The sequence below is a fragment of the Argiope bruennichi genome, chromosome 3, assembly GCF_947563725.1.
Source record: "Argiope bruennichi chromosome 3, qqArgBrue1.1, whole genome shotgun sequence".
Taxonomy (NCBI): Eukaryota; Metazoa; Arthropoda; class Arachnida; order Araneae; family Araneidae; genus Argiope; species Argiope bruennichi.
This window is the reverse complement of record NC_079153.1, coordinates 78,422,325-78,446,815: the sequence shown is the minus strand read 5'-3', so window position 1 is coordinate 78,446,815 and position 24,491 is coordinate 78,422,325. Positions and strand designations below refer to the sequence as shown.

The 24,491-nt window shown below is 28.1% G+C and overlaps 3 protein-coding genes across 8 annotated transcripts in view; 2 read left to right on the top strand and 1 right to left on the bottom strand.

The window, feature by feature from the left end:
- Positions 1-24,491, bottom strand: part of LOC129963934 (transcription factor 21-like) — a 189,252-nt gene that overhangs the window by 159,002 nt on the left and 5,759 nt on the right. The gene's annotated exons all lie outside the window — the stretch shown is intronic.
- LOC129963930 (uncharacterized) lies at positions 1,428-16,542 on the top strand. 2 transcript variants are annotated; one of them, XM_056078530.1, is made up of 4 exons: positions 1,428-3,348; positions 3,739-3,863; positions 8,270-8,492; positions 16,071-16,542. In XM_056078530.1, the coding sequence occupies exons 1-3, from the start codon at positions 1,692-1,694 to the stop codon at positions 8,477-8,479; spliced, it is 1,992 nt and encodes a 663-aa protein (XP_055934505.1). In that variant the 5' UTR covers positions 1,428-1,691; the 3' UTR covers positions 8,480-8,492; positions 16,071-16,542. The 2 variants fall into 2 exon arrangements, with proteins under 2 accessions (XP_055934505.1, XP_055934504.1); XM_056078529.1 differs by having other exon boundaries at positions 1,428-3,863.
- On the top strand, positions 19,885-23,626 carry LOC129963931 (uncharacterized). The gene is made up of 2 exons (XM_056078531.1): positions 19,885-21,136; positions 23,306-23,626. Exons 1-2 carry the CDS (start codon positions 19,907-19,909, stop codon positions 23,510-23,512), a joined length of 1,437 nt encoding a protein of 478 aa, XP_055934506.1. The 5' UTR covers positions 19,885-19,906; the 3' UTR covers positions 23,513-23,626.

Sequence of the window (24,491 nt, the reverse complement as noted above, 5' to 3'; positions counted from 1 at the left end):
CCCGAAGACTTTTTCAAGGGTCACCCTCAGGCAGGGATTCAAAAAGGCAGGGATTCTGTCAAGGAATTCAGATCAGACAGTCTAATAATGATTCCTCGTGACCCGAAAATCCCTTGAAATTAGGCCCAAGAGATATACCATTTTAACGTAAAGGGAAAAAAAACAATAAATTAGAAGAAAAAATCCACTAATAAGTAAAAGTACAATAACAAAAATAACAATAAATTTCTTATTAGCTTCTTGCATAATTTTATTTATTTATTAAAATGAAGATATATCTCCCTAACGCTAAAAAACATGGAATTGTCGAAAATATTGTTTTGTTTTTTCCTTTCTGTTAAAATGGTATATCTCTTGGCCTAATTTCAGGGAATTTTCGGGTCACGAGGAATCATTATTAGACTGTCTAGTCTGCATTCCTTCACAGAAAAAATCCCTTTTTTTGAATCCCTGTCTGAGGGTGACCCTTGAAAAAGTCTTCAGGTCAGATTCTTTTTTATGTGGTTTAATTTGATTTTCCTATTAACTTGATTTTATTACTTTTGTCTCAATTCATCTGTGTTTTAGAAGTAGCCGCATTAGCACCCTGTAAATACTATGAAGTTTTTCCTGTTCCTTTTTTGATTTTAGTTTGAATAAGAAATAATTTTTAGTTGCAATTCCGAAACTATTTCGTTTCGTTTTCGTTTTCAAAATATTTCTTACTTTAGATTGGTTACTTTAAAAAAATAAATATATTCTGAAGACTAGAACAAACATTAGTATAAGAACATTGCTGTTGATGATTACTATTCAGAAACTGATGTAGGATATATTCCTACCCCCACACACAAAAAAAGGAATTCTGGCTGAAGTGGGTCGGTAAATTATGATCAAAATCGTTGATAAATTATGATTTTATTATAGGTATCCGTTAAATTAAAACAATATTTAAATTTATAAAAGACGAAATATTGTTTGTATAAAAAATATTTTCATTAACTTGCCATTAGAGAGAACTCCTTCGGCAAAACCGTGATTAGAAATGCACAAAGAGATAAAATGATATTGAACAGTCATTCATAAAATACGCCTCATTTTATCAGCAAAAATTGGCGAAATTACGAAGATGATGCATTGTTCTTAGGTGATATTTCTAAGTTGATATACAATCTATTTACATTTTTAATTCCTGTAAACTATATATGTCGGTGATGGGAAAAGTCAATTCATAGAAAAAGATAAAATGAAATGTTCTTAAATCGTACACTTTTCTACGAATGAAACCAGAGAAATTAGAGGCAAAATTTCCTGTTCAAACGTCGAATCTTTAAAAAAGATAAGAAGTGTCGATAAGATAATAGTTATCATCATATTTAATGCTTCATGTACTGGTCGTTTAAATCCCTTATCGTATTCGCAAATGAATCACACAAGCTGTAGCCTTACGAATTCACCATATACGAAAAACCGCCTGTCAGTAACTAACTCTGGTACTTTTAAAATACTACTGGTGGATGGAAACTCGTATAATGATTGCGACATTGCGAAATGAGGTACTGAAAATGACAGATCATATTCGTAATCAAAAAAGAAGAATTTAATAAATTATTTGGAATTACATCAAGAGAAATGAGTACCTTTTAGTGCATCTTCATATTCACTGGAACATAGTTCTTCAAAAGATCCGAATTCACACCAAGACAAAAAAAATGCTTCCCAGTATATCTTCAAACTCTCTGAAACTCTCTGCGTATTCAAATTCACACCAAGCAAAGCAAGTGCATTTTAGTGCATCTTCAAGTTCATTGGTGCATAGTTCAACAGAATATACGTATTCATGCCAAGATGACCAAGTGCTTTCCAGTGTGTATTCAAACACACTGAAACATATTTCTTCAACATATTCAGATTCACACCAAGACAAGCAAGTGTTTTCCAGTGTGCCTTCAAATACATTGACGCATATTGCTTCAAAAGATTCGCACCAAGGCAAGCAGGCGCCTTTTAGTGTATCATCAAATTCATTGGTTCACAGTTCAAAAAAATATTCGTATTCATGCCCAGACAACCAAGTGCTTTCCAGTGTGTATTCAAATTCATTGGGATATAATTCTTCAAAATATTTGGATTCCCACCAAGACAAACAAGTGTTTTTTTGTGCATCTGCAAATTCAACAGAAAATATTTCTGTGAAATATTTGGATTCTTGTCAAGAGGCATATTCGAGCGTTAGTTGTTCAATAGATATTGAAAATCCATATTATGAGAATGATTGCACACACCCAGACTCGGAGGATGACGATTTTATTCTTGGTATTAATGTCGACCCCTACATTCGAGAATACGGAACTCCTCCAGAAATGGAGGATTATCACTATGATGTTAACTCTTATTATGAAGAAAATGGTTCACCTCTAGTAAATGACTGCAGGTTTGATTCTAACTATGTGACTTGTAATGAAGACAATGACTCACTACTGGATGACGATTGGGGGATTCATCTTAATTATGATGCTGACCCTAATTATGAAGAAAATGACTCACTTCCAGAAGATCACAATGAGGTCAATTTTAAATATGATGCTCATCCAAATTATGAAAAAAATAGCTCAAGTCCAGGAGATGACTGGGGTTTTAATTCAAATCAGGCTCTTGATTTTAATTATGATAAAACCGATCCATCTCCAGGAGATGACTGGACGTTTATTTCTAACTATGATGCTCATAATGAAGAAAATGACTCAATATCTAAAAATGGCTGTATATTTCATTTCAAATATAACGGTAACCCTAATTATGAAGAAAGCGATTCACCTCCAGGAATTGATTCGAGATTTGATTCCAATCATTATGCCGCTCCTAATTACAGAGAAAATAGCTCACCTCCAGGAATTGATTGGAGATTTGATTCCAATCATTATGCCGCTCCTAATTACAGAGAAAATGACTCACCTCCGGGAATTTATTGGAGACTTGATTCCAACGATGATGATAACCCTAATTATGAAGAAAGTGACTCATATTTGGGACAAGATTGGGGCTCTAATTCTGACTATGATACTTATAATGAAGAAAATGGTTCAATTCCTGATGATGATGAGTGGTTTAATTCTAAATATGATGTTGATCCTTATAATAAAGAATATGATTCACCTCCAGAAGATGACTTTGAATGTATTTCTAACTACGACGTCAACCCCCATAACAAAGAAAATAAACTTCTGGATGTTAAAAATGAACATGCTTTTCTGCTTCAGTTTTATGAGACACTTGTGGATGAATTGATGGGGAAATTTTCTATCGGACACCTAGATATACGTTCTTCACTACAATATATGATAAGCAATCATCGTAGAGTAGTTAAAGGTCAGTTACCATCAGAAACCGATTATTGTAATATAAGCTATTGTCTCGGTTATTTACATCGATATGCTGCTTGCCATTCGGTTTTGATATCAGACTCTGTGTCTGCCATCCTTAATTCTTCATCTTCTTATGTCTTAAATACAAAATTAAGCAGGGAGCAACTGAATGTAATGTTTCTGGGAGGTGGCCCAGGCAATGATTTTGTAGGATTCTTAACTGCATTGCATAGTTATCGAGACTACCTGCTGAATTTGGACGTGACCGTTGTAGATAAAATGAGTGGCTGGGAAGATGTATTCAATGAAACTGTTCAGAAATTGAAGAAAAGCGGATATGGTAAAGTTTATCATATTTTTGATGATGTGGCCATAACAACATCTTTTATTTCAGCTGATCTGAAAAATGGTGATGAGTGGAACACTGACATGCAAAGTAAATTGCAGAGAGCTGACATTGTATTCTTAGTCAAAATTCTTTCCCATGTTCCAAACGATGCAAAGCTTGACGTGTTAGAGGTTTGTATTTTAATCTAAGTTTTGCAATTTTTAAGCATTCAGTAGTATAATATGTTTTTTATACTACTGATACTACTTTTTTTTAATTCTTAGAATAGCTCGGAATTTTTTTTAATTAACTGAAATTCTATCACTATTTACCTTATATTATCTATCTCTTTCTATGTACGTTATTAGCAGTGTGATTAATTGGTTATTTAAAAAAACAATTATTCGCTTTGTATTAACAATAATTGCACTTTCAAATCGATTATTATTAATAATAATCGCAATTAGTATTATTAATAACCAATTAATCACATTAATCGATAGTAAATATACAACAAATGATATCAATATTGACTTCTCAATTTAATTTGAATGAAATTCAACATTTTGTTTTGATAATACATCATTCAAATATAGACTAATTAGTAATAAAAACCAAGTTAAAAACGAAAAAAATAGAATCAAAATTAAACCAAATAAATTACATTCTAAACAATTTATAAGATAAATCAGGTTTTTATTTTTACAGAATATTTGCAAGTTTGAAATTTCATTATTGATTTGTTGTTTACCTGCTAATGGACAGGTCTTACACTTTTTGTTTCCACATATTCGATATACTTTTTATTTTTTTAAGATTTTTATAACATAACAATTGTGCAAGTAACTTTTTGTCCGTGAATGCGCCTGACACAAAGCTATCCACAGTGCCCCTTGGTAGAGCGCGCGACGGGCCATGCTCTATGATAAATTCATTATTGGATTCTTGCATAATTCATTTATTTAGTATAATATCTCCCTAACCCCCAAAACATGGAATTCTCGAAAAATTAAATCCAAAAGAATAATCCCAAATTTAAAAAAAAATTAAAATTTTCACATTTTTAATTTTTTTCAAATTTTTTTTAAAGTTTTCAAATTTTTAATTTTTTTCAAAATTTTTTTTTAAAGTTTTCAAATTTTTAATTTAAAAAAAAATTTTAAGTTTTCAAATTTTTAATTTTTTTCAAAAATTTTTTGAATTTTTTTTTCAAAATTTGCAGTTAGTGGAAAAGCGCAAATGCTGTTTAATTCTCACCAAAAGCAAGAACAATTAAAAATATAAGCAATATGAAATTAAAACTTATTTTGGACACGAAACTAAAAATATTTCGGAAACGAACTAAAAAATTATATTTTTTAGTTTCGTTTCCGAAATAATTTAGATTGTTTCAGAAATAAGTTTTCATTTCATATTGCTTATATTTTTCATTATTCTTTCAAATATAGCATATTGTTCAGTTTTGCTTCTAAAAAATTGACGAAGAAACAGATATTTTTATTACTTAAGCATCTCAACTTCCACTGACAAAATGCTTTTTTGGATATTTTTTTATTTCTTTAGAAAGTTGTAATAATGAAGCAAATAATTCTATTAATACAATTTCTCATTCATAAAGTAAGGTATAGGTTATCCGCAGTTCCCGTAATCAAAATTTTGTAAAAAAATTTTTAGTCAGAAATAATAAAGAAATATTTGAGCAAACGCACACTAAAAAAATCAGACGATTTTCTTTTTGTAAAATAATAAACTAACAAAAGTACAGAAATCTGTCTACTGGCGCAATTGCATATGTTGACTTACTACTACAAACAAAAATTGTTCAAAAGCATTTTCGTTCTGGTTATATTCTTTTTATGCTATTGCCAGATTATGCAATGAATTCATTTATATGCATTTTACATGCCAAACAAAAAAAATTCGCCTCTTTTGGTAACACGGCATGAATCAGACTATAATTTTTACAATCAAAATTTAAAATCTAATTTGTCTAATTTTCAGAATGTTGGAAAGAGAACGGAATTAAATTTCTATTTTTTTCCCCATATTTATAAGCACTAATCATACGAATGCTACAAGAACGAAATTTGATCTAATTTAAGAAGTGTGTTAAAGAATATTTTATAATACTTCATTTTTTTAAAATTCCATGGATTTGTATAACTTCCGAATAACTTATTAGAATATCGGTATTTTATTTAATTTTTTTCACTTAATTTTTACCTCAAGATAGCATTTGTATTTCCTTTCTGAAACCAGTCACATTTAGTAGCATTATAAATTCTCGTATAATACAACTGAAATATCAATTTATGCAAATTGTAGCCTTTAGAAGCCACCTTGTAGTTTTTTATTCTTAGTAAATATTTAACATAAAACGAAAGAGCTTATAATCAACATTTTAGTCTTTGGCACATTAACCTCTAGTTTGAAATTCAGCATTACTTCTCTACTTTATTTTATTCAAATGGCGCATCTTCAAACATAGAAAGTCTCAATAAACTAAAATGCCTTTATCGAGGTATTTACATAAATTCTTGTATTTTTTTCATTAATTTTTAGTTATGCGAATCTGAAGCAAAAAATGAAACGAAAGCATATACGATGAAAATTAGTTTGAAAATAAGTTTTTTTGAATTAAATTTTTACAGTTAAAAAATTAAAATAACATGTTAATTGTTTTCATAAGACACATTTAGACTTCTTAGGCATGCTAAAAGAAACTAATTATCATGAACTATATATTGGTTTTGATGCAATTAATAAAATTAAAATGCAAAATGGTTTTTGACCGGGTCAAATTTGAATACCAATGTTGCGAAATCATAAATCTGTATAAAAAAAGGATGAAAATGAAGCCTTTATTTCCCAACACTGACAGTTTACTACTGAAGCCAACATATAGTTTTGCAGTTGGTAAAAAGTACCATAGAATCAAAAAAGAACTCGCGCATTTTGAACTCCCAGGCAGTGGACAAATGAAATCCATCTTTTAACGATTGGTCAAATTTACTTTCACATTTTATTAAATTTTTAACTTAATAAACATGTTAATGATTTGTTTTTATTTAGTCTTTCATTTCAGTTACTCTGTAAAATATTTTTATTTATTGATTGTGCGTATGTTACCTTTTAATTTGTATATCGCATCACAAAGATAACTAAAATATTAAAATTCTAGAAAAATTAACCATGATTATTAGTTAATATTAATAATCAATCAATTATTATTATTAGTTAGCCAATTATTATGATATACTGTTAGGAAATAATAAACTTCAAACGAATATAATAGCACATGTGATTTTTAAAGTGTTTGTCAAGGGTAATATAATATAGCCATTCAGTTAAATGAATATTTAATATTTTTGTATACTATAAATAAATAATTAGCTATAATTTTAATTTATTAAATTATAACTTCATTAATTCAATGAAAGCATACATTATAGAAATGTAATCCGCTAGTGATACTAATATTTTATAATTCATAAAATTCGCATTTTTAACAAATGTGTTATTTATTTGGCAATTACGTTAATATAATTTTTAAATGACCTGCCTGTGCCCTTCCCCATCCTAGCTATTCTAAGCAGTTGCGTAATCAGATTATTCGAATATCCATCACTGCATAGATAAGACAATGAATGAAGTGATGGTTTGTAAATATTCAATGTATCTATTCCAGAACACAACTGTTAGGTGAAAAACTTTTTTGGTGGCATTAAGAATAATTTTTGATGGCACGGTACAAAATAAACAGTATAAATGTTACTCACTGTTGTAAAGAAAAAAATGCAATTCCTTGTCTGAAAACTTTTATAAGCGTATGTCTTATCCAGCATAACTTAATGCAAACAACTATAGGCAGTTAAAAAGGTTTACATTGTGATCTACGCTACCGATAAATTCAGATTTTATGGTAAAAAAATCTGGTTTCGTTTTTATCCTTTCTATGCACACTGAATCATTGAACTTTTTTATTTCAACTACTTAAAAATCATTTAACGTTTTTTTAAAATTTTCTCCAAATTTCAGAGTTACCCTGTGTATATGTGTGTAAACATATTTTAACAGAACGTGACCGAAAAGATGGAGCACTTGGAGTTTTTAACTTCAATTCATTTCATCCCGGGAGGCATAATCTGTACAAGAAACAAACGATCATAAAAGATGCGTCAGTCTACATCGCGACACCGAAGCAAAAGAGACGAAAATTTATTTCCTTCAGTAATTTTACTATGAGATTTTGATAAAGATTTCTTTTCAAGTGTCGACTTAGGCGAGGGCATCGAAAGTATCTTTAAAAGAACGTTATAAACATTAGGTATTTTTATCCTTACACTCGGAGCCCGAGAAAGTGCTGAAGTCATCAGTTTTCTAGAGTGCTTGTTAAGAATAATTAAATAAAAAGTGGGAATTGGATTAGAAAATAAGAGAACATTTTAGAATGGAGTTATTATGAACTAGATTAATATAAAAATTAGGAAATTAATTATGATGTAAATTAGATTTTAAAATTATATTATATATATATTGCTTGTTTATTATTTCGTATATTTACTCTGTCTAAGTGATTTTCTTACATATTTTTCAGAACATTATTCTCCATATGAAGCCTGGAGCTCTTCTGATTTTTGCCGATTCTCCTTATCCAAGTAGAGAGTTTGAATCTGTGGCGAGACGTTTGAGACTTGTATATAAATCAAGAAAGAAAAGCTACGCCATGAAGGCCAAAAAATTTAAATTCGGATATCATAATATAACAAGATGTACTGCTCAAGTGAGAATATTCGAAAGATGGTAGATACCCGATCGCTGTAGGTATCGTTCATTACTCTTAAAATACAGTCTTCCTAATTTTGCATACTAATATATGTGAAAAATTTTTATAAACTACTAGCTGCCTTTAACAATTAGCCAGCTGAATCACCTGAAATGTTCATTAAATTTAAGATCCCTTACGCATAATTTAATATTAATAATTCCCTCAACAATGAATTTTCTGTATTAAATCATGACATATTAAAATAATTGTATTTCAATAGCTTTATAATAAATTGAAGTACAGTAGCACACAATAAATAGAATTTTATTGATTTGTATTGAGTTAATAATATTTATCATATACATGATCATTTTTAGCGGAGTCGAGTCGCATGGCATCATAGAACATTTTTAATGATTATCCCGCTGAGCTATTTTCTTGGCACTCAGTCTTTCGCTATGCTGAAATTTCCCTTTCTCTTTACGCATGTAAACTGCGCATATAATAAACAGAATTTTTTTCTCCCTTAATTTTGAAAATAAGAAATGAATTATGTGGTGAAACAATGAAACTATTTTAATTTCATTACAAAAATTAAAACTATTGCTGAAAATTATATAGTAAAATATTTTTAATGAATTTTTATAAATTTAGAAAAGAAATTGCATATCAATTAATATGGTAATATGAAAAGAAGAATTTTGATTTTTAAAATGGCATAGAAGTCATTTTTGAGTAATAATATTTTCGGAAATTATCGAGGAAAAGTCCTAAAATCCCAATTATTTTTAGTTAACTGAAATTCTAATTAAAATTTCATTAAAAACTGCTTCATATCTACAAATTCGCACTTTGCAAAGTATGTTTTACTCAAATTGGGCAGGTATATGTCAAACGGTAAGGCCTCTACAGCACCGACAAATTCTGTTTTATTATTAGTAAGCATATGTGCATCATGTATAATAATTATTATTAAATATTTATAAATTCCAAAATTATTATTATAATTATTATATGTGAAAAGTTTTTTTATTTAAAACGTATAGACACAATAAAAATTGAGTTAGAATTTGTTTTTGAAAATTTAAATTTAATTTAATGTGGTACTTATAAAATCTTAGTTTAGTGCGTGGACCTATATACCTGGATTCAAAGTCAATTATTTTAAATTGAAAATATAAGAACAAAAGTAGTGTTAAATATGGATAAATAACTTGATATAATGCCCATTAGATCATTAACTGATTTGAATTAACTTTTGCACAAAGAAATAACTTCATATGACATCACAATCGCCTGATTAACATAACAACATGCCATCTTTCAAGTAACTGGACATTGCATTGTATGGCACATTAAACAAGACATGTCATCTAACGGTTTAAGACGTTGTGACATTTTCCGAAATTTTTTTAATAAAAAAATAGCTTATACTTCAGAATTTAGATTTTCTCTTGCAGAAAAAAAGAACTGTGTCATGCGACAATAATTTTCACATTAACAAACTTAATTTATAAAAAAGTATAAACTATGGAAAGAGAAGAAAAAAAATTGTTGGACTATATTTTGTGTTTATCTTATTTTTAAAGGGTTTTTAGTAATCATTAAGACTCATGTTTATCATTTGATTTATAAAATCAAACGGAATCTAATGTATAATTTAAGCAAAAAAATCATAAAATAAAATTCTAAAAAATCTAATACAATTCAAATTATGCTCTGATAATACTGAAAAACACGCATAATATTAAGTAAACATAGGAAAATAAAAAATAAAAAAAAACTAATAAAATTTAAAAAAATTAACAGAAATTCTAATGCAAGAATTCTATCCATATTAGAAAAGAAAATCTAAAGTATATATATATATATATATATATATATATATATATATATATATATATATAATAGCAGTTGCGTGGCCTAATAGAGATTTTGATAGAGATTTGTTTGACATGCATCTACTTAGGAAAGAGAATCTTAGGTATTTTTAGAAAAATATTGTAAACATTAGGGATTTCTATTCCTCCTCTTGGAGAAACCGTAGAAGTATAAAACGCATGTAGAATTAATTACAATTAAAGAAATGGAATTTGATCAGGAAATAAGAGAAAATTTCAGAATGAAATAGGCCAAATTAAGATAAAAATTTGGAAATTATTTAGGTTTTAAATCAATATTATATATATATTTCAAACAGCAAAATAATTGTTCGTGATTTAAAGCAGCTGCACTGAAATAATATACCAGGATGGTGCATCACATTACAAAATTTAAATCTTTTTTTTTAATTACAGTAGTAACTAATTGCAGATTGTACACATGCAAGTATGTCCGGTATTCTTTCTGTTCTTATAAATGGAAATGACAGTAAAATTCGAAAATAAAATGTGGCATCTAATTAGGAGTTTAAATAAATTCTCAGTTCAAAGGAGTAGTGATAAAAGACAACAAATTTCAAAATGAAATTGGAAATTTCAACCGAAACTTTTTTGAAACCATAAAAATATTACCTGTTCATGTATTTGTAAATTATATGATGTATCATACGTAATACAAAAAGCATTTAAATAATAAAATAATTTTAATAATTTTTAAAAATATTTTAAAGTATATTTTACTAAAGTACTTTTCGTTAGTTTAGTTTCAACATCTGTACAAGCGCATTAAGATGATTCAAATACTTTTTTTTGTATTCACGGTATCAGTTAAAATTTAAAATAAATTTTTAAAAATAACAAATATAGACGAATTAGTTTTAAAATATTATTATGCTACAATGTTTTTGATTATAATAGGTTCAAAGAATGAATTTGTTCAATGATTTTTCAATATTGTTTTGAATTATTTTTTCATAAATGTTGTTACAATACAGTAGTTCGTTTGAAGGAAGGAATAAATAGAGAACCAATATTTCAAACTTTTTAAATATGTTATTTAATATATTATTATATAAATTTTCTTATTAATTATTTGAACGAAATCTACTCGTCTAAACATGTCAGTTGAGTGTTGTTTGTTTTGTTCTTGTTTTCGAATTCTAACGTTAACTATATTCGTATGGAAAAGTTTGCTGATCACTTGTATCGAAAGTTCTAGAATTATCTCCAGGATTCAGAATTGTAGAATCTACATTTTTTTTATAGAAAATCACAGGAAATATAGATTTGCAATAGTAATAAAAGTGATGATTAATTCAGATATAAAAGCTAGAACAATTACGAATACAAATTGATTTAACATAAATAACACCTTTAAAGCAGTTTGAATTCTAAAAGTAATTTTATCACAATATAGCATAGAAAATGAAAAGAACCAATATTATTTCTTAAAATAATTATAATGCTTGATAAATGATATTAATTTTTAAAATTACTTTTGAGGTTTCTTTATAGAATAATCAATCATACTTTTAATAATTAGAATTTCTATATAACACTGATATATAAATAGATATATATAAATTGTTTAAATGGAAATAACATTTCTTTACAATATCAAGTGTTAAACTTTTCAAATATTGAAAATTATAAAATGCTTTTGATTAATTGAAATAATCCTTAATGCTTAAAAAACAATTGTTATATATATAATATAAGGCAAGAACACTTAAAAGGGAGATTCCGGTAATGCCGATTATTCATACTACCAGAAATTTCCCTATCAGAACATTTTATCTTTTATTTTGTTTTCAAATGCAATCCATCAAAATATTACGAGGTTTAAAAAGCACTCAATGATAATTTTCCAACTGCATGCTGGGATGTGTTTACTTTCAACCGGATTGCGAACCGAAACTTTTTATTAATGATATAAATACTTTAGATGAAAGATCAGACGATAGAAAGTTTTTTTTTTTTGAGAGTGGAATGAATTTATTCTTCAGAAATTTATTGAGGATTTTTCACTATGGATGCTGAAAATTCTGATACAGAGAACGGAAACAATTTAACAGAGGATTCTGCATTATGCAGTGCCAGCCGAAATGTTTTAGTTGAAAAAACTTACAGCATCGAAGTGATAATATGTGCGTTTTACCGAGCACTTACGGACAACTTAATGAAAAAATTCTCTATTGAGGATTGTGAAGTATTCATCTCGACATATCATCTGATTCGTAACTATCGTGAAATAACAAACGGACAATTACCTACAGAAATAGACTTCAATGACAAAGCAACTTGCCTTGGTTATTTGCATCGTTATGCAGCTTGCCATACTGCTTTGGTTCTAGAAGCTGTCTCAACCATGTTTGATTCACCTTCGAATGACCTGTCTTTAAAGATAAATGGCCACAGATTGAATGTAGTATTTCTAGGTAGTGGTCCCGGTAACGATGTTCTAGGTTTCTTAATTGCATTGTATGGCAATCATGAACAGATCCTTGACTTGGATGTGACTGTTGTGGACAAAATGTCTGGATGGGAAGAATTTTTCAATGAAACTATCAAACTTTTTAAAAGAATTAAAAAACCAAAGTATATCAAAGACAGAAATATTTTTGATGAAGTTAACGTAACATCATCTTTCATATCAGCTGACTTAGCAGATTTCGATGAATGGAGTGATGAACTGTTTGATAAACTGGAAAATGCAGATGTGGTGTTTTTCGTGAAATCTTTATCACATATTCCCAACTTTGAAAAAAGAAATGTTTTACAGGTACTGTTTGAATTTGTATTTGTAATTTATTCTCTTGTTAAATCATGTAAAAATATTGACCTTCCTGATATGATCCCTTGTTCCGTCTGAATATAATTGGTGCATCAAATTATCGCATTTTTAAACTTGCAATCTAAAATTAAGTTATAGTGGTGTACTATAACTTACTATATCTTATAGACATTATTTTACTATATGTATAGACATTAAAATTTGATGTAAAAATAACGGAGACACATACATAGCATATCTCAAATTTTCTAAAACTCTTAGTTGAATTTATACTATGTTCGTTCAGAATAAATTGTTTATTCCGGTAGTAGAGAATACAACTCAGATAATATGTTAAAATTAAATCCTTTGTAGTAACATTATTTTTCTCTAAAAATGAAGGTAATTGATGATGAAATGGAGAAAAGTGGAACATTTTGTTACTTACTTCAGAGTTTGTAATTTAATATGCACAAGATTTGATATATTTTTATATATAGTTCATTAGGATACACGTGCAGTATGAAATAATAAATATTTCTTAAGCGAAAGATTAGGGCACAATAATAAAAAAATTTAAAGACTATAAATTGCCATTTAAGGTAATCTAACTGTATTCTTTGGCGAATTTTGCACTGGTTGGATATTTTTTCTGTTTTTCAAATATTATTGTATTTTATCGTGCAGTCTATGGACCATTAGTAAATCTTTTTATGTACGTTAAATAGATATTTTAGAAATTATTAATTGAATGAATCATTGGAATCCTTTAGATTTTGTAAAAAATATTATTTTGCTTAATAAATAGTACTGCTTTTGTGAATGTTATATCCTGTCTAAAAGTTATGGTTGATTATTGTTGAAAATATAAGTTCGAATTGGTTTTTTAACATTTTAAACTCTTGCCATGTTTTTTAACATTGGAAATGGACAGTGGGTTGATGGTTTTTAATGTGCGTTTAAAAAAAGTAATTTACAAAATGTAAAGTTTTAAATATTTATTTTAGAAAATTATTCTAAAGCTTCGTTCACTCAGTGAAACTTCTTGATTATTCTTTATGATTCTTAGGAAATAAAACAATGATTGAATGATTCTTAGGAAATAGGACAACAGGTACTGCATCGGTATGATAAGAAAAAAAGTAATAAATATTTGCCACTAATAATTAGGAAAAAATATGATCCACTAACCTTTTATCCATATTCCAAAAACTAAATTTATTTCAGAAGATGATTGCTTAACTTGAAGGGATGAATTCTAAATTAAAAACCAAACGACTTTAGAAAATTTGAGCGAAAGATTATATTTAAAAACATGCAAAGCCTATGGAAATCGTTCATTTATTCGGATAGGAAATTTATAAATAAATTGAAATTTTTTCTTTAAAATAATCTTATTCCAGATGAATTTTATTTTTTAAATGATTATGCAAATTTTTTTCCCTGTTCAATTTCATACAACGCACATGAAAAGGACTCGTATCCCTTTTTCGTGCTTCTTTCTATATATGAACCAATCATCACTAAATATAATCTGTCACATCTCGGAATAATTTTTTAATGGAATTGTTCTGTTGATGTTACATTTATATAGATCAACAGAACACATTATTTAATTAAGCTATGTTTAAATGAGTTTCTAATTAAGTAAATAAAAATAATTTTTTTTTTGTTTAATTAAAAAAGTAATGAAAGATAAGTTTTATATTGCGCCCTAAACGAGAATATCTTAAACAGTAAATATTTTTGCAGAAATATCGAAATGAGAATGAGAAATCGGCCTGTTGTCCCAGATTTTCCTTGATAGCCCCCTTGTTTCCAGCTCCTCGCACTTCCCGAATCCGCTTATATATCAAAAATACGGTGGCGAACTAAGAAGAATCTAGATATCCCCGGCGGCGGTTTCAGGTGCCGCCATATATGGACAGATACAAAATGTTCAAAGGCAGATTTCCAATTTAGTATCTGGAGCGAGAATTTGATTTAAAGAATATTATAGCCTGCTGCCAAATAAATCACGAATACAATTAGAAGATTATATACAAATTATAAAATATATAAATTTTATAAAATATAAAATATTATTATAATATTATCATTTTATCATAATGGTTCTTATCTCTTTTATTATTGCATATAATCTCATTATTTCTATATTATTACTCGATTTATAAAAATCCAATATTTACTAAAATAAAATAGTGCATAAACATGGATGCAGCTTCATTATTAACCCTTGGCACTCGGAAAAATAATTCGATTCATAGTTATTCACTTAATACAATAAATTGTTTATTGCTCAAAAAATATATATATAATATATAATTGTTGTGAGTTGAATTTCCCTGAAAAGTTCATCTACGTCTTTTTTACCATTCTGCAGATATTTTTAACAATCAAAATTGTAAAATGAATAAATAAAGGGTCAAAATGATGGTGCTTGAGAGGCACCATTCGACTGCAAAGGGTTCATCTGAATGCTATATAGCACAATTTTTCACAAAATTGATTAGATATAAAATAAATCATTAACATATTGATTAAATTATAAATGTATTGAAATGTGATATTAAATTGGCCAGATTCTGAAAAAAAAGTTGTCTTATACTACTTTTGTTTATAAGTTATAATACTTCTGTTCTCAAAATGGTCAAATATGCCTCTAAAATTTTTTCTCGCTTTTGATGATAAAGCAATGGCATCCGAAAATATTATTATTTGCTAAATAATTAATCATAATTAGGAGGAGGGAATTTATATGTAATTTTGGTGCCACATATCGTTGCTACACCTCTGTTGGATCCGCTACTTGAATTTCTTTACCGAAATATAGATTTGAGTTGTTTTCTTGACATTCTTCGTGATTGGTTCTTTAAAAAAATTGCGAATTCTTCACAAATTTTCGTGACACATTAATTCTTTCTTAAGATATAATGTTCTGCCACACTTTAGTAAAATGATTCTCTTATTCTTTCAGAATGTCGTCGACTGTATGGAATCTGAATCTCTTCCCGTCTATATTGATTATCCATATCCTTCCAGAGTATTTTCGTCTTTGAATTCCAGTCTTAGATCTGCATACCATTCTCCAAAAGATAAATACAAATTTGGATACAAATACTCCAAATTTGGATGGCCCAACAACACTTTTTGCCATGCTGAAGTGAGAATATTTGAAAGGCGTTAGGACAATTTTCAACTATGTCATTTTTTTTTTTTGTATATAATATATGTGTCAAAGTGAATGTCATGCAATTCACTTCATAATCATGAAGTTTCTGTTTAGAATTTTATTGTTTATATAATTTTTGTGTTAATTAAACACAGATGCTAATTTGATTCGAATAAATATTTGGTCTTATTAGTTAAGTCTATGCATTTAGTCTGTCTAGATTTTATATCATTGTAAAACACTGTCGCTATATCTGATAAATAGATCAAAATTTTTCATGTCATAAAACTATGTTGTGTCTTTTGTCGTACTATCTTTTATGAAATATATTTGTTTCATGTTAATTAATTGAATTAAATTTATTAAATATTAAACTCATTTGTAAATAATTAATTTCCAGAAAAATGATGAAAGTTTCATTGAAATGTATGATTTTATATTTTATTTAAATGAAAAAGTCAAATAAAGGGAGAAAATTAAAAAATAGTATGATGATTTTTTGGAAAGTTATGTTACCATATAATGAAACTTTTTGTAGCTCTTTTCTAATAAATAAATTCTTTCGCAAATCATACTAATTTTCATAGGACAAATAAAAGTTCCACTTCACTTAAATGAAATATGTGATTTAATTTCATATAAAACATTCAATGTAAATTTCAATGTAAAACATTGAAGAGCAAAATAAATAAAATAAAACTAATAAAGTTTTCTCCTGAATACTGTTATTTTTAAATCATGAAATTGTATTCATATGTCTATCTAGGAGTTTTTTTAGCAAACAGTTTTTCAATTCTAAAGCAAGTAATGCTGCGAAAGTTATATATTAAACCAAATTATATTTAGTTTTGGATGCTGAAATAAATTTAAAAAATTAAATTAAAAATTACAACAAAAAAAATTAATAAGACATCGAAAACGAAAATCCTTTTCTTATCGCGAAATCCGAAACGAAGTGATAAAAAAATGAAACCCATTCGTTCTCACTGAAAGAAAACAAGGAACAATAAATGAAAAATGATTTTTGAATATCCATTTTCTTTTATTTATATGTTATATCCGCTCTCTACCAATTTTTAACTAAGATTATTTGAATTTTTCTGTATTGCTAACCAGTAACAGCTGAGAGTATTTTGTAAAATTTAATTGAAATGAAGCAAAGCGACAGTAAATTTCCAGTACCAAATGGCGATTATATGATGAATTTATCTTCTTGAATTGCTTGAGACTCTCTCTTGGAAAAAATCAACAATGCGAGGAACAAATTGCGAGGATTATTACATATCGAACGGACGAGGCAACACTGGTATTATAATCAATTAAGGGTTGTTGTTTTTTTGGTAAAATTTTTAGTCTTCAAAATAAATAGACTCGACCAAAAGTTTTGATATATTTATTATTTCAGAAGAGTCTTAATGTGAAATAAATATTTTGATTTGTACGTCTTTGGGACACAGGAAATATTTGAAACAGTAAGAAGTGAGCTTTCGTAAGCATGTGCTTTCTACGCAAATAAGAAAGATCAGTCATTGTTAAATGTTCAAAATGCCAAACACACCATTGAATTTAGAGCAACAAAATCTGGAATGTATTTGCTTTTTTCCTTCATTAAGAAAGAGTTTTTCAGAATTTTTCTTCATTTCTGGTTAAAAATGAATGCAATTCGTCGCTCTGCTTTTTTTTTTTTTTTTACGTTTACAATAACATTTTGTTCAGTACGTTACAATAACATTTTGTGCAATATATGCGAGTATTATTGAATAAAAAACCGCTTTTACATCCCTTTAAAATTTAGAAAATAAGCTTTTGATCGATAAGTTTATCTTCTTTCAAATTTTTATCTCTGATTAATATATGTTTAAAAATATTTCTAAACATATTTTATAACAATACATTTCGTTACCTTAATTAATGGCACTTACTTGCATTGCGCTGAAATTAATTATTTTTATTTAGTGCGCGCTAATGGCCAAATATTCGAAATAAAAGATAAACGAATGATATCCTAAAATTTCAATCTAGGTGCTCTAAATCAGTAACAGATTTTTCACATAAACCAATTCTTCACATTCGCTTTTTCAATTTGAGTGATCCTAAGACGTTTTTGTTAAAGAAAGGATTCAGAAAGCATTTTTGAATCACTATCCGGACAAACTTTTTACTTGAAATGGTTAATTTTAATTTTTTAAAAAATAAGTTATTTTGATTCTGTGTATATTTTTAACATTTCGTCATAAACAATCTAACCAGATTCATCCCTCCCTCAAAAAATTTTTTCTCGTGTTTATTTTTTAAAAAATGTTTATGTTTAGCATTTATTTTATTTGATATAGATAGATGTGCTGGAAATTTTAATTTTCTAGATTTAATTTGTAGTGAAAGTTAATTTAATCTTTTAATTTGAAATTTAGTAAGCGTGAGTGATTAAAAACACATTTCTTTTCATGCGTGCATAAACTGCTCATGCAGGTTAAATTTTATATTTATTTTATGAGGAATTTATTGTCAAAAAATACGTTTAAAATATTTATTTTTTGAAAATTAATTAATAACAGAAAAAGGTTTACGGCAAAAAATTTATATCAATGAACAGATAATTTTTTTGAATTTTAAAACTAAATAAAAATTAATTTTGTGTTGCAAAATTTTCCGAAATTATCGCAAAAAACGAAAAATTACATATAATTTTAATTAAAATTTTATTCCAAATTTCAAAAAAGTTTATTAAGAGTGCACATTCCTGTCCTTCAGCCAAGTGTTCATAAGTGAAAGTTTTAGTTATTGTAAATCAAGCTGTCTGGCCTGTAAAGCGGCAATACAGACCGTGACGTCTCTCGGAGGTCGCGTACAGACGCACACATTTATATTTATAGTAATATTTTGAAACAAAAGTCCACAACTGTGGGTGTAAGAAAAAAAACACACAGAAAAAACTGCAAAACCCAATTTTAACCAACGGGAACGAAAAAACGAAATCGCACAAAATTAAATTCAATATTTTTTATGAATATTGATTAATTATATAGAATTGTTCTTAGAAAATTAAAAATAAAAATTCTAAAAATATGTAAGAATATTCAATGAATTCTTATTTTATGAAAAGACATTTAACTAAATAAGAGCTCATACAGCATTCTTAAGAAAAGATTTCATCTTAAAAAAGATTTGTTAACAGGTGGTTTCTGTGGTTTCAACTATCACGGGAGAGAAATTATTGACCTTGGGAATATTTATCCCTTTTTGAAAATCAATTCCGAAAATCCAAACAAAAGAATCAAAGTTCACGGTGATTCCACAATTTTTTTTATATGTGTAACAGTAAATAATTTATTAGGGAATAAATATTCAGTTCTGAGTAATTTATTTTTTTTAGATGAATATCCGTTTTGCAATTTCCTTTCCCTTGTGAATAAAATAAAGCATTGAAGGCTTTTATTAATTTTCCTGAATGCTGATTGGCCAACAAGTGTTCAGTTCTGATATCTAATCACGCCCGTTATTTAATTTTTTTCTGATTCTCTTTTCTTCGAAAAAGTTGACTAAACATAACGTTCTTAGCTCTTTCGTTGTTGTAAATAAGTAATCGTTTTGCTTGAGTTGGGATCGATTTGATTTTATAACGTCAGATAATTGATTTTATAATGGAATATACGAAAGGATTTCAATGTGCAGATTGTGAAAATTATTATCTTTCAGAATATTTTGATTGTACTGATAATTCAGATGAAGATTCCGATGAGAATTATTTTATATATAACAATGCATACCAATATGATGAATATTGTTATGACAATGGCATGGATTATTATTATGAGAATAATCACGATCCACTTGATGAAGCAGACGAAGCCACAGATTCTGACGATTCATGCTATGAAGACGACAGTGATGCTTCAGGAGATTCTGATTCATACTGTGGTATGGATTTCGATTATGAGAAGAACTATAATAATATACTACTTAAAACAAATCCATACTTCGAAGAATATAACGATTCTACAGATGATTCAGAATTCTATAATTATTCTGTAGATGATTCAGATTTCTATAATGATGATTCTGTAGATGATTCGGAGTCATACGACGAGGAAAGCTACGATACTGATGAAGATTCAGATTCTTGCTTTGTCGATGACTTCGATTCTGCAGATGCTTTGAATAAGCACGATCTTTATGAAAATTTGGAATTATTTTATAGAAGCAATTTATATGTTTTGAAAGTGATTACATCAAATGAATATTCAGTGTTGCTGCTTTTTTATGAAAGGCTTCTGGAAGATCTGAGACAGAAATTTTTTGTCAGTTCCTTTGATATGAAAAGCTCCATAGGACTTCTGATCGATTGTTATAGTCTTGTAAATTGCGGTCAGTTGCCAATTGAAATAGACTTCAATTCCATGAAATATTGTCTTGGGTATTTGTATCGGTATGGAGCTTGTCATACGGCACTTGTTTTGGAAGCTATATCTACCATGCTTGAATCTTCTAGTGTATTATTGCCTTTGTTAAACAAGAAGAAACTAAACGTCATGTTTTTAGGTGGTGGTCCAGGATATGGCTTCTTTGGATTTTTAATTGCGTTACATGAACATCATAATTTGTTGCATATCGATGCGACAATTGTAGATAAGATGTCTGGTTGGGAAATCATTTTCATGGAAACTGTTAAGAGACTACAACGAGGAGATTTCGATCAAGCTTGTCCTGTCTTTCAAAACGTAAACGTGACACCATCTTTCATATCGGCAAATCTTAATGAAATTGGGGCCTATTTTGGAAAGATGGAGATTAAAATGATTGAAACTGATTTAGTATTCCTTGTCAAAACTTTGTCCCACATTCCAGATGCAGAAAAACTTGATGTGTTGCAGGTAGGTTGTATTGGAATTATTTACTTTTAAATTTTCATCTGGATATGCTGATGTTTCGTACTGAATTTTTTTACCTAAAATGCTTAAACCTCATTTATAAATTCAACATTTTCTGTTATTCAGGGGTGTTTGTGCTCCGGGGAAACCCCGGAATTCCGGGGATTTTGAACTTCGATACCCGGAAATTCCGGGGATCGTCGTTCAATAGGAAGTAGGAATAATAATGAATTATTTATTTTGATCTGGGTAATTTTGTTTGCTTTGAAAGCAGAAAGCGCAAGGTCAGTGTGTGTGGTGAAAATTTTTCCTTTCTTTCTCCAAAGGCAGTGATAATGCGTGAAAAGGGGGGAAAAAACTTCTTTTTTGTTCTTTCCTTATTGCGAGTTATGACTCATTCCCCTGGTTCTCGGACATTCTCTTCTGGATTCTTTTCGGCAAGTAGGCGCGGCAGAAAAAAAAGGGAGAGACTTCGTTCGACCAGATGTGCGATCACGTGACCTGGGTTCAAAGGTCTTAATTTTGCAAAATTAATGGTTATTAATTTTGCAAAAAAAGTAATTCATTGAACTTTTATAATTAGGTCATTCAATACTTAATAATCGTAATTTTTCATTTCTCTCCCCCCCCCCTTCTCGAAACTGCAAAATGTCGGTAGTAAGTCCGTAAAAGTTTCCGGGGATTTTTTGGGGTCCCACAAACACCCCTGGTTATTACTTTAATAATATCCTTTTAATAAGAAAAAAACCTACAAATGGTGCTTTTGCGTTTCTATTAATATTTTTTTATTATTATATTTGTTGATGATTCTTTGCATGTTTTTCTTTCAATTATTTTGTGACGTTTGTATGAATACTGCGTCACTCGGTGTTGCTTGTTTGCATTATTTACTTCTTAATCATTTTTATTTAATTTTGATTTGACGTAATTTGTACATTAAGCCATGCAAAATTAGACATAAATGACAAAAAGTAAGCGATATTTTAAGTATGTAAAAAATTACTTTTTCACTGAATCGACAATATTTTGTAATAAATAAATTGTAATCGATTTTAATTTTTCAGTTAAGTAAATTTGATTGCACATTAATAAAATAAATCCTTTAAATTATCCTCTTTGCATACATAAACTTAATACTTATTAGTTTCATATAATAAATGCAAATATTATAAAATTGAGAACAATGAAGCTCTCATGCGACTTATTTATTTCTTATTTCGGATTTTTAAAAGTCATTTTTCATTGTTTCATTAAAATTGAGATTACCTTCTAAAAGCAACTCTTTTTGAATTGGTTATTGGTTAATGTCGTATATAAATTCATTAAAAAAATCTGACAGCAAATATTATAATGCTTCTTTGTTATATGTTATCGAATTCTTTCGTCATTATTTTAAGATTAACAACATTAGATAATCGAGAGTTTATTCTATTTAAAACATTTTATTTCGTTTAAGGAATTGCTGTAAATATAGAACGTCTTAAAAATATTATAAATATTATTTTTAAAATATATGAAATGTTATATATTTTGATATTATAAAAACATTATTAATGATGATTTTTCTACATAAAAATATTATCATTTTTAAATACCATTACAAATGACACTATACTCATATTCACGTGGAAAAAAATTGAACTAGAAAGTATCTAATAGGTGAAATCCAAGGTTAAAGATGAATACCAGAAATGTGCTCACCGTACCGCGTCTCATCCCTTAATGAGAAGGAATCATCGTAATGTGGTCATCTCAGAATCCGTTGACGAACAGTAAATTATGAAAATTTAAATATACATTCAAAATATTATCGTGGTAAAATCTTAGATTGGGCCACCTCTTGGCGACTTATTTGAAATCACGCCAAGTTGACTACTAATTGAATATTTGTTATTATTATTATTATTCAATTAAAAAACGATTCTTGAAGTTCAGAAATAATAATAAATAAAATAAATAAATGAAAATAAAATAATAAATATAATAAAAAAATCCGTCTAGGTTGCTACATTGGCAAGAATTCAAAAAGACGTCAAGAGGTAGGCTTTGCTAGGATCCACCCTATTATCGTCAACACCTATTGTTTGAAAACCCATGTATTAGAGAAGTATTTAATTATTTTTTTGTCTTTCTTCAAATTTACACAAGACAACTATTTCTTCCTTTTTTCAGAACATTGTCTTCTTCTTGAAACCTGGTGCCCTTCTGGTCTACATCGACTTCCCTTTTCCCCACAAAACATTCGCATCTTTGCGATGTTTGAGGCTTGTTTATGAGTCAAGTAAAATATGGTATGACTTCTGCTTAAAGTCAGTTCAATTTGGATATCCTAGTATCTCAAAATGTAGAGCCGAAGTAAAAGTCTTTGAACGATTGTGATATCGAGTTATTTTACATGTTGATAAAGAGTTTTCTAAATGTGTTGAAAACAAGCTTTCTCTAGAAATATTTTTTGAAAGAATTGTTTTTATCTGCAAGAAATTTTAAATTTCAATAGCGGACATATTTTGTTTTATGTATCAAATACACTAAAAATTATTTTCATGCATCCTGATTGTTTTATTTCCATTTAATTTGCTGAATTTTTATTATAATTGTTTTTGTATTTTTTCGTTTGAATAAAATTTATGTTACCACTCATTGATGTATTAATGTTTCTTTTTACTATATATATTACTAGCTGCCTTTGGCGACCAACGGGTTCGCCAATCTTAATGCTTCGTCAAAATTTTAATAATTAAATATTTTATGTAATTTCTACTTTAATAGATTCTTCATCAAAATATTTTAAAACTTCAAATTTTGATAGTCATATAATTCACTCATAATATTATAAAGGCCTTCAGCCATAACGTAATATGTATCTCTCTAATTTTCTGTTAGCTCCCATAGAATTTATGCTTTAAACTAAAGTGGAAATAATTAATCTGCAATTAATATAACAATATTTTTTACTAAAACAAAGCATTTTTTTAATAATATGATTACTGAAAACAGAGTCACTGAGCCTTTAAAACTTATGGGCACTAAAGAATATCTTAATTTATGTAATATCTCAAGATTTTGTCAACAAAGTTTTTCCCAGATTCATCATGAGCAGATCGATTCATTAACAATGTTTTATTTTAAATACATCAAACACTCGGAAAACAAACATAATCATTTAAAATAATCGGTCGAAAACAGTTAAAAAAAACTACTTAAAAACCGATGTGCTTAAAACTATAAGCAAATACAAAAAAATATATAACTAACATAAATACAATTTAATTACAAAAGCACACAACTAACCTAAAAATAATTTAAATCAAGTGAACATCCGTTGAAAATTTTTTTTCAACAATCAGAACACAATGCG

What these genes read in the sequence shown, in the direction of transcription:
- LOC129963930 (XM_056078529.1), top strand. Translation starts at nt 1,692, where the DNA reads ATGCTTCCCAGTATATCTTCAAACTCTCTGAAACTCTCTGCGTATTCA. An exon ending in CAAAGCTTGACGTGTTAGAG is followed by an intron (nt 3,864 to 8,269) that starts GTTTGTATTTTA and finishes CATATTTTTCAG; the next exon opens with AACATTATTCTCCATATGAA.
- LOC129963931 (XM_056078531.1), top strand. Translation starts at nt 19,907, where the DNA reads ATGGAATATACGAAAGGATTTCAATGTGCAGATTGTGAAAATTATTAT. An exon ending in AAAAACTTGATGTGTTGCAG is followed by an intron (nt 21,137 to 23,305) that starts GTAGGTTGTATT and finishes TCCTTTTTTCAG; the next exon opens with AACATTGTCTTCTTCTTGAA.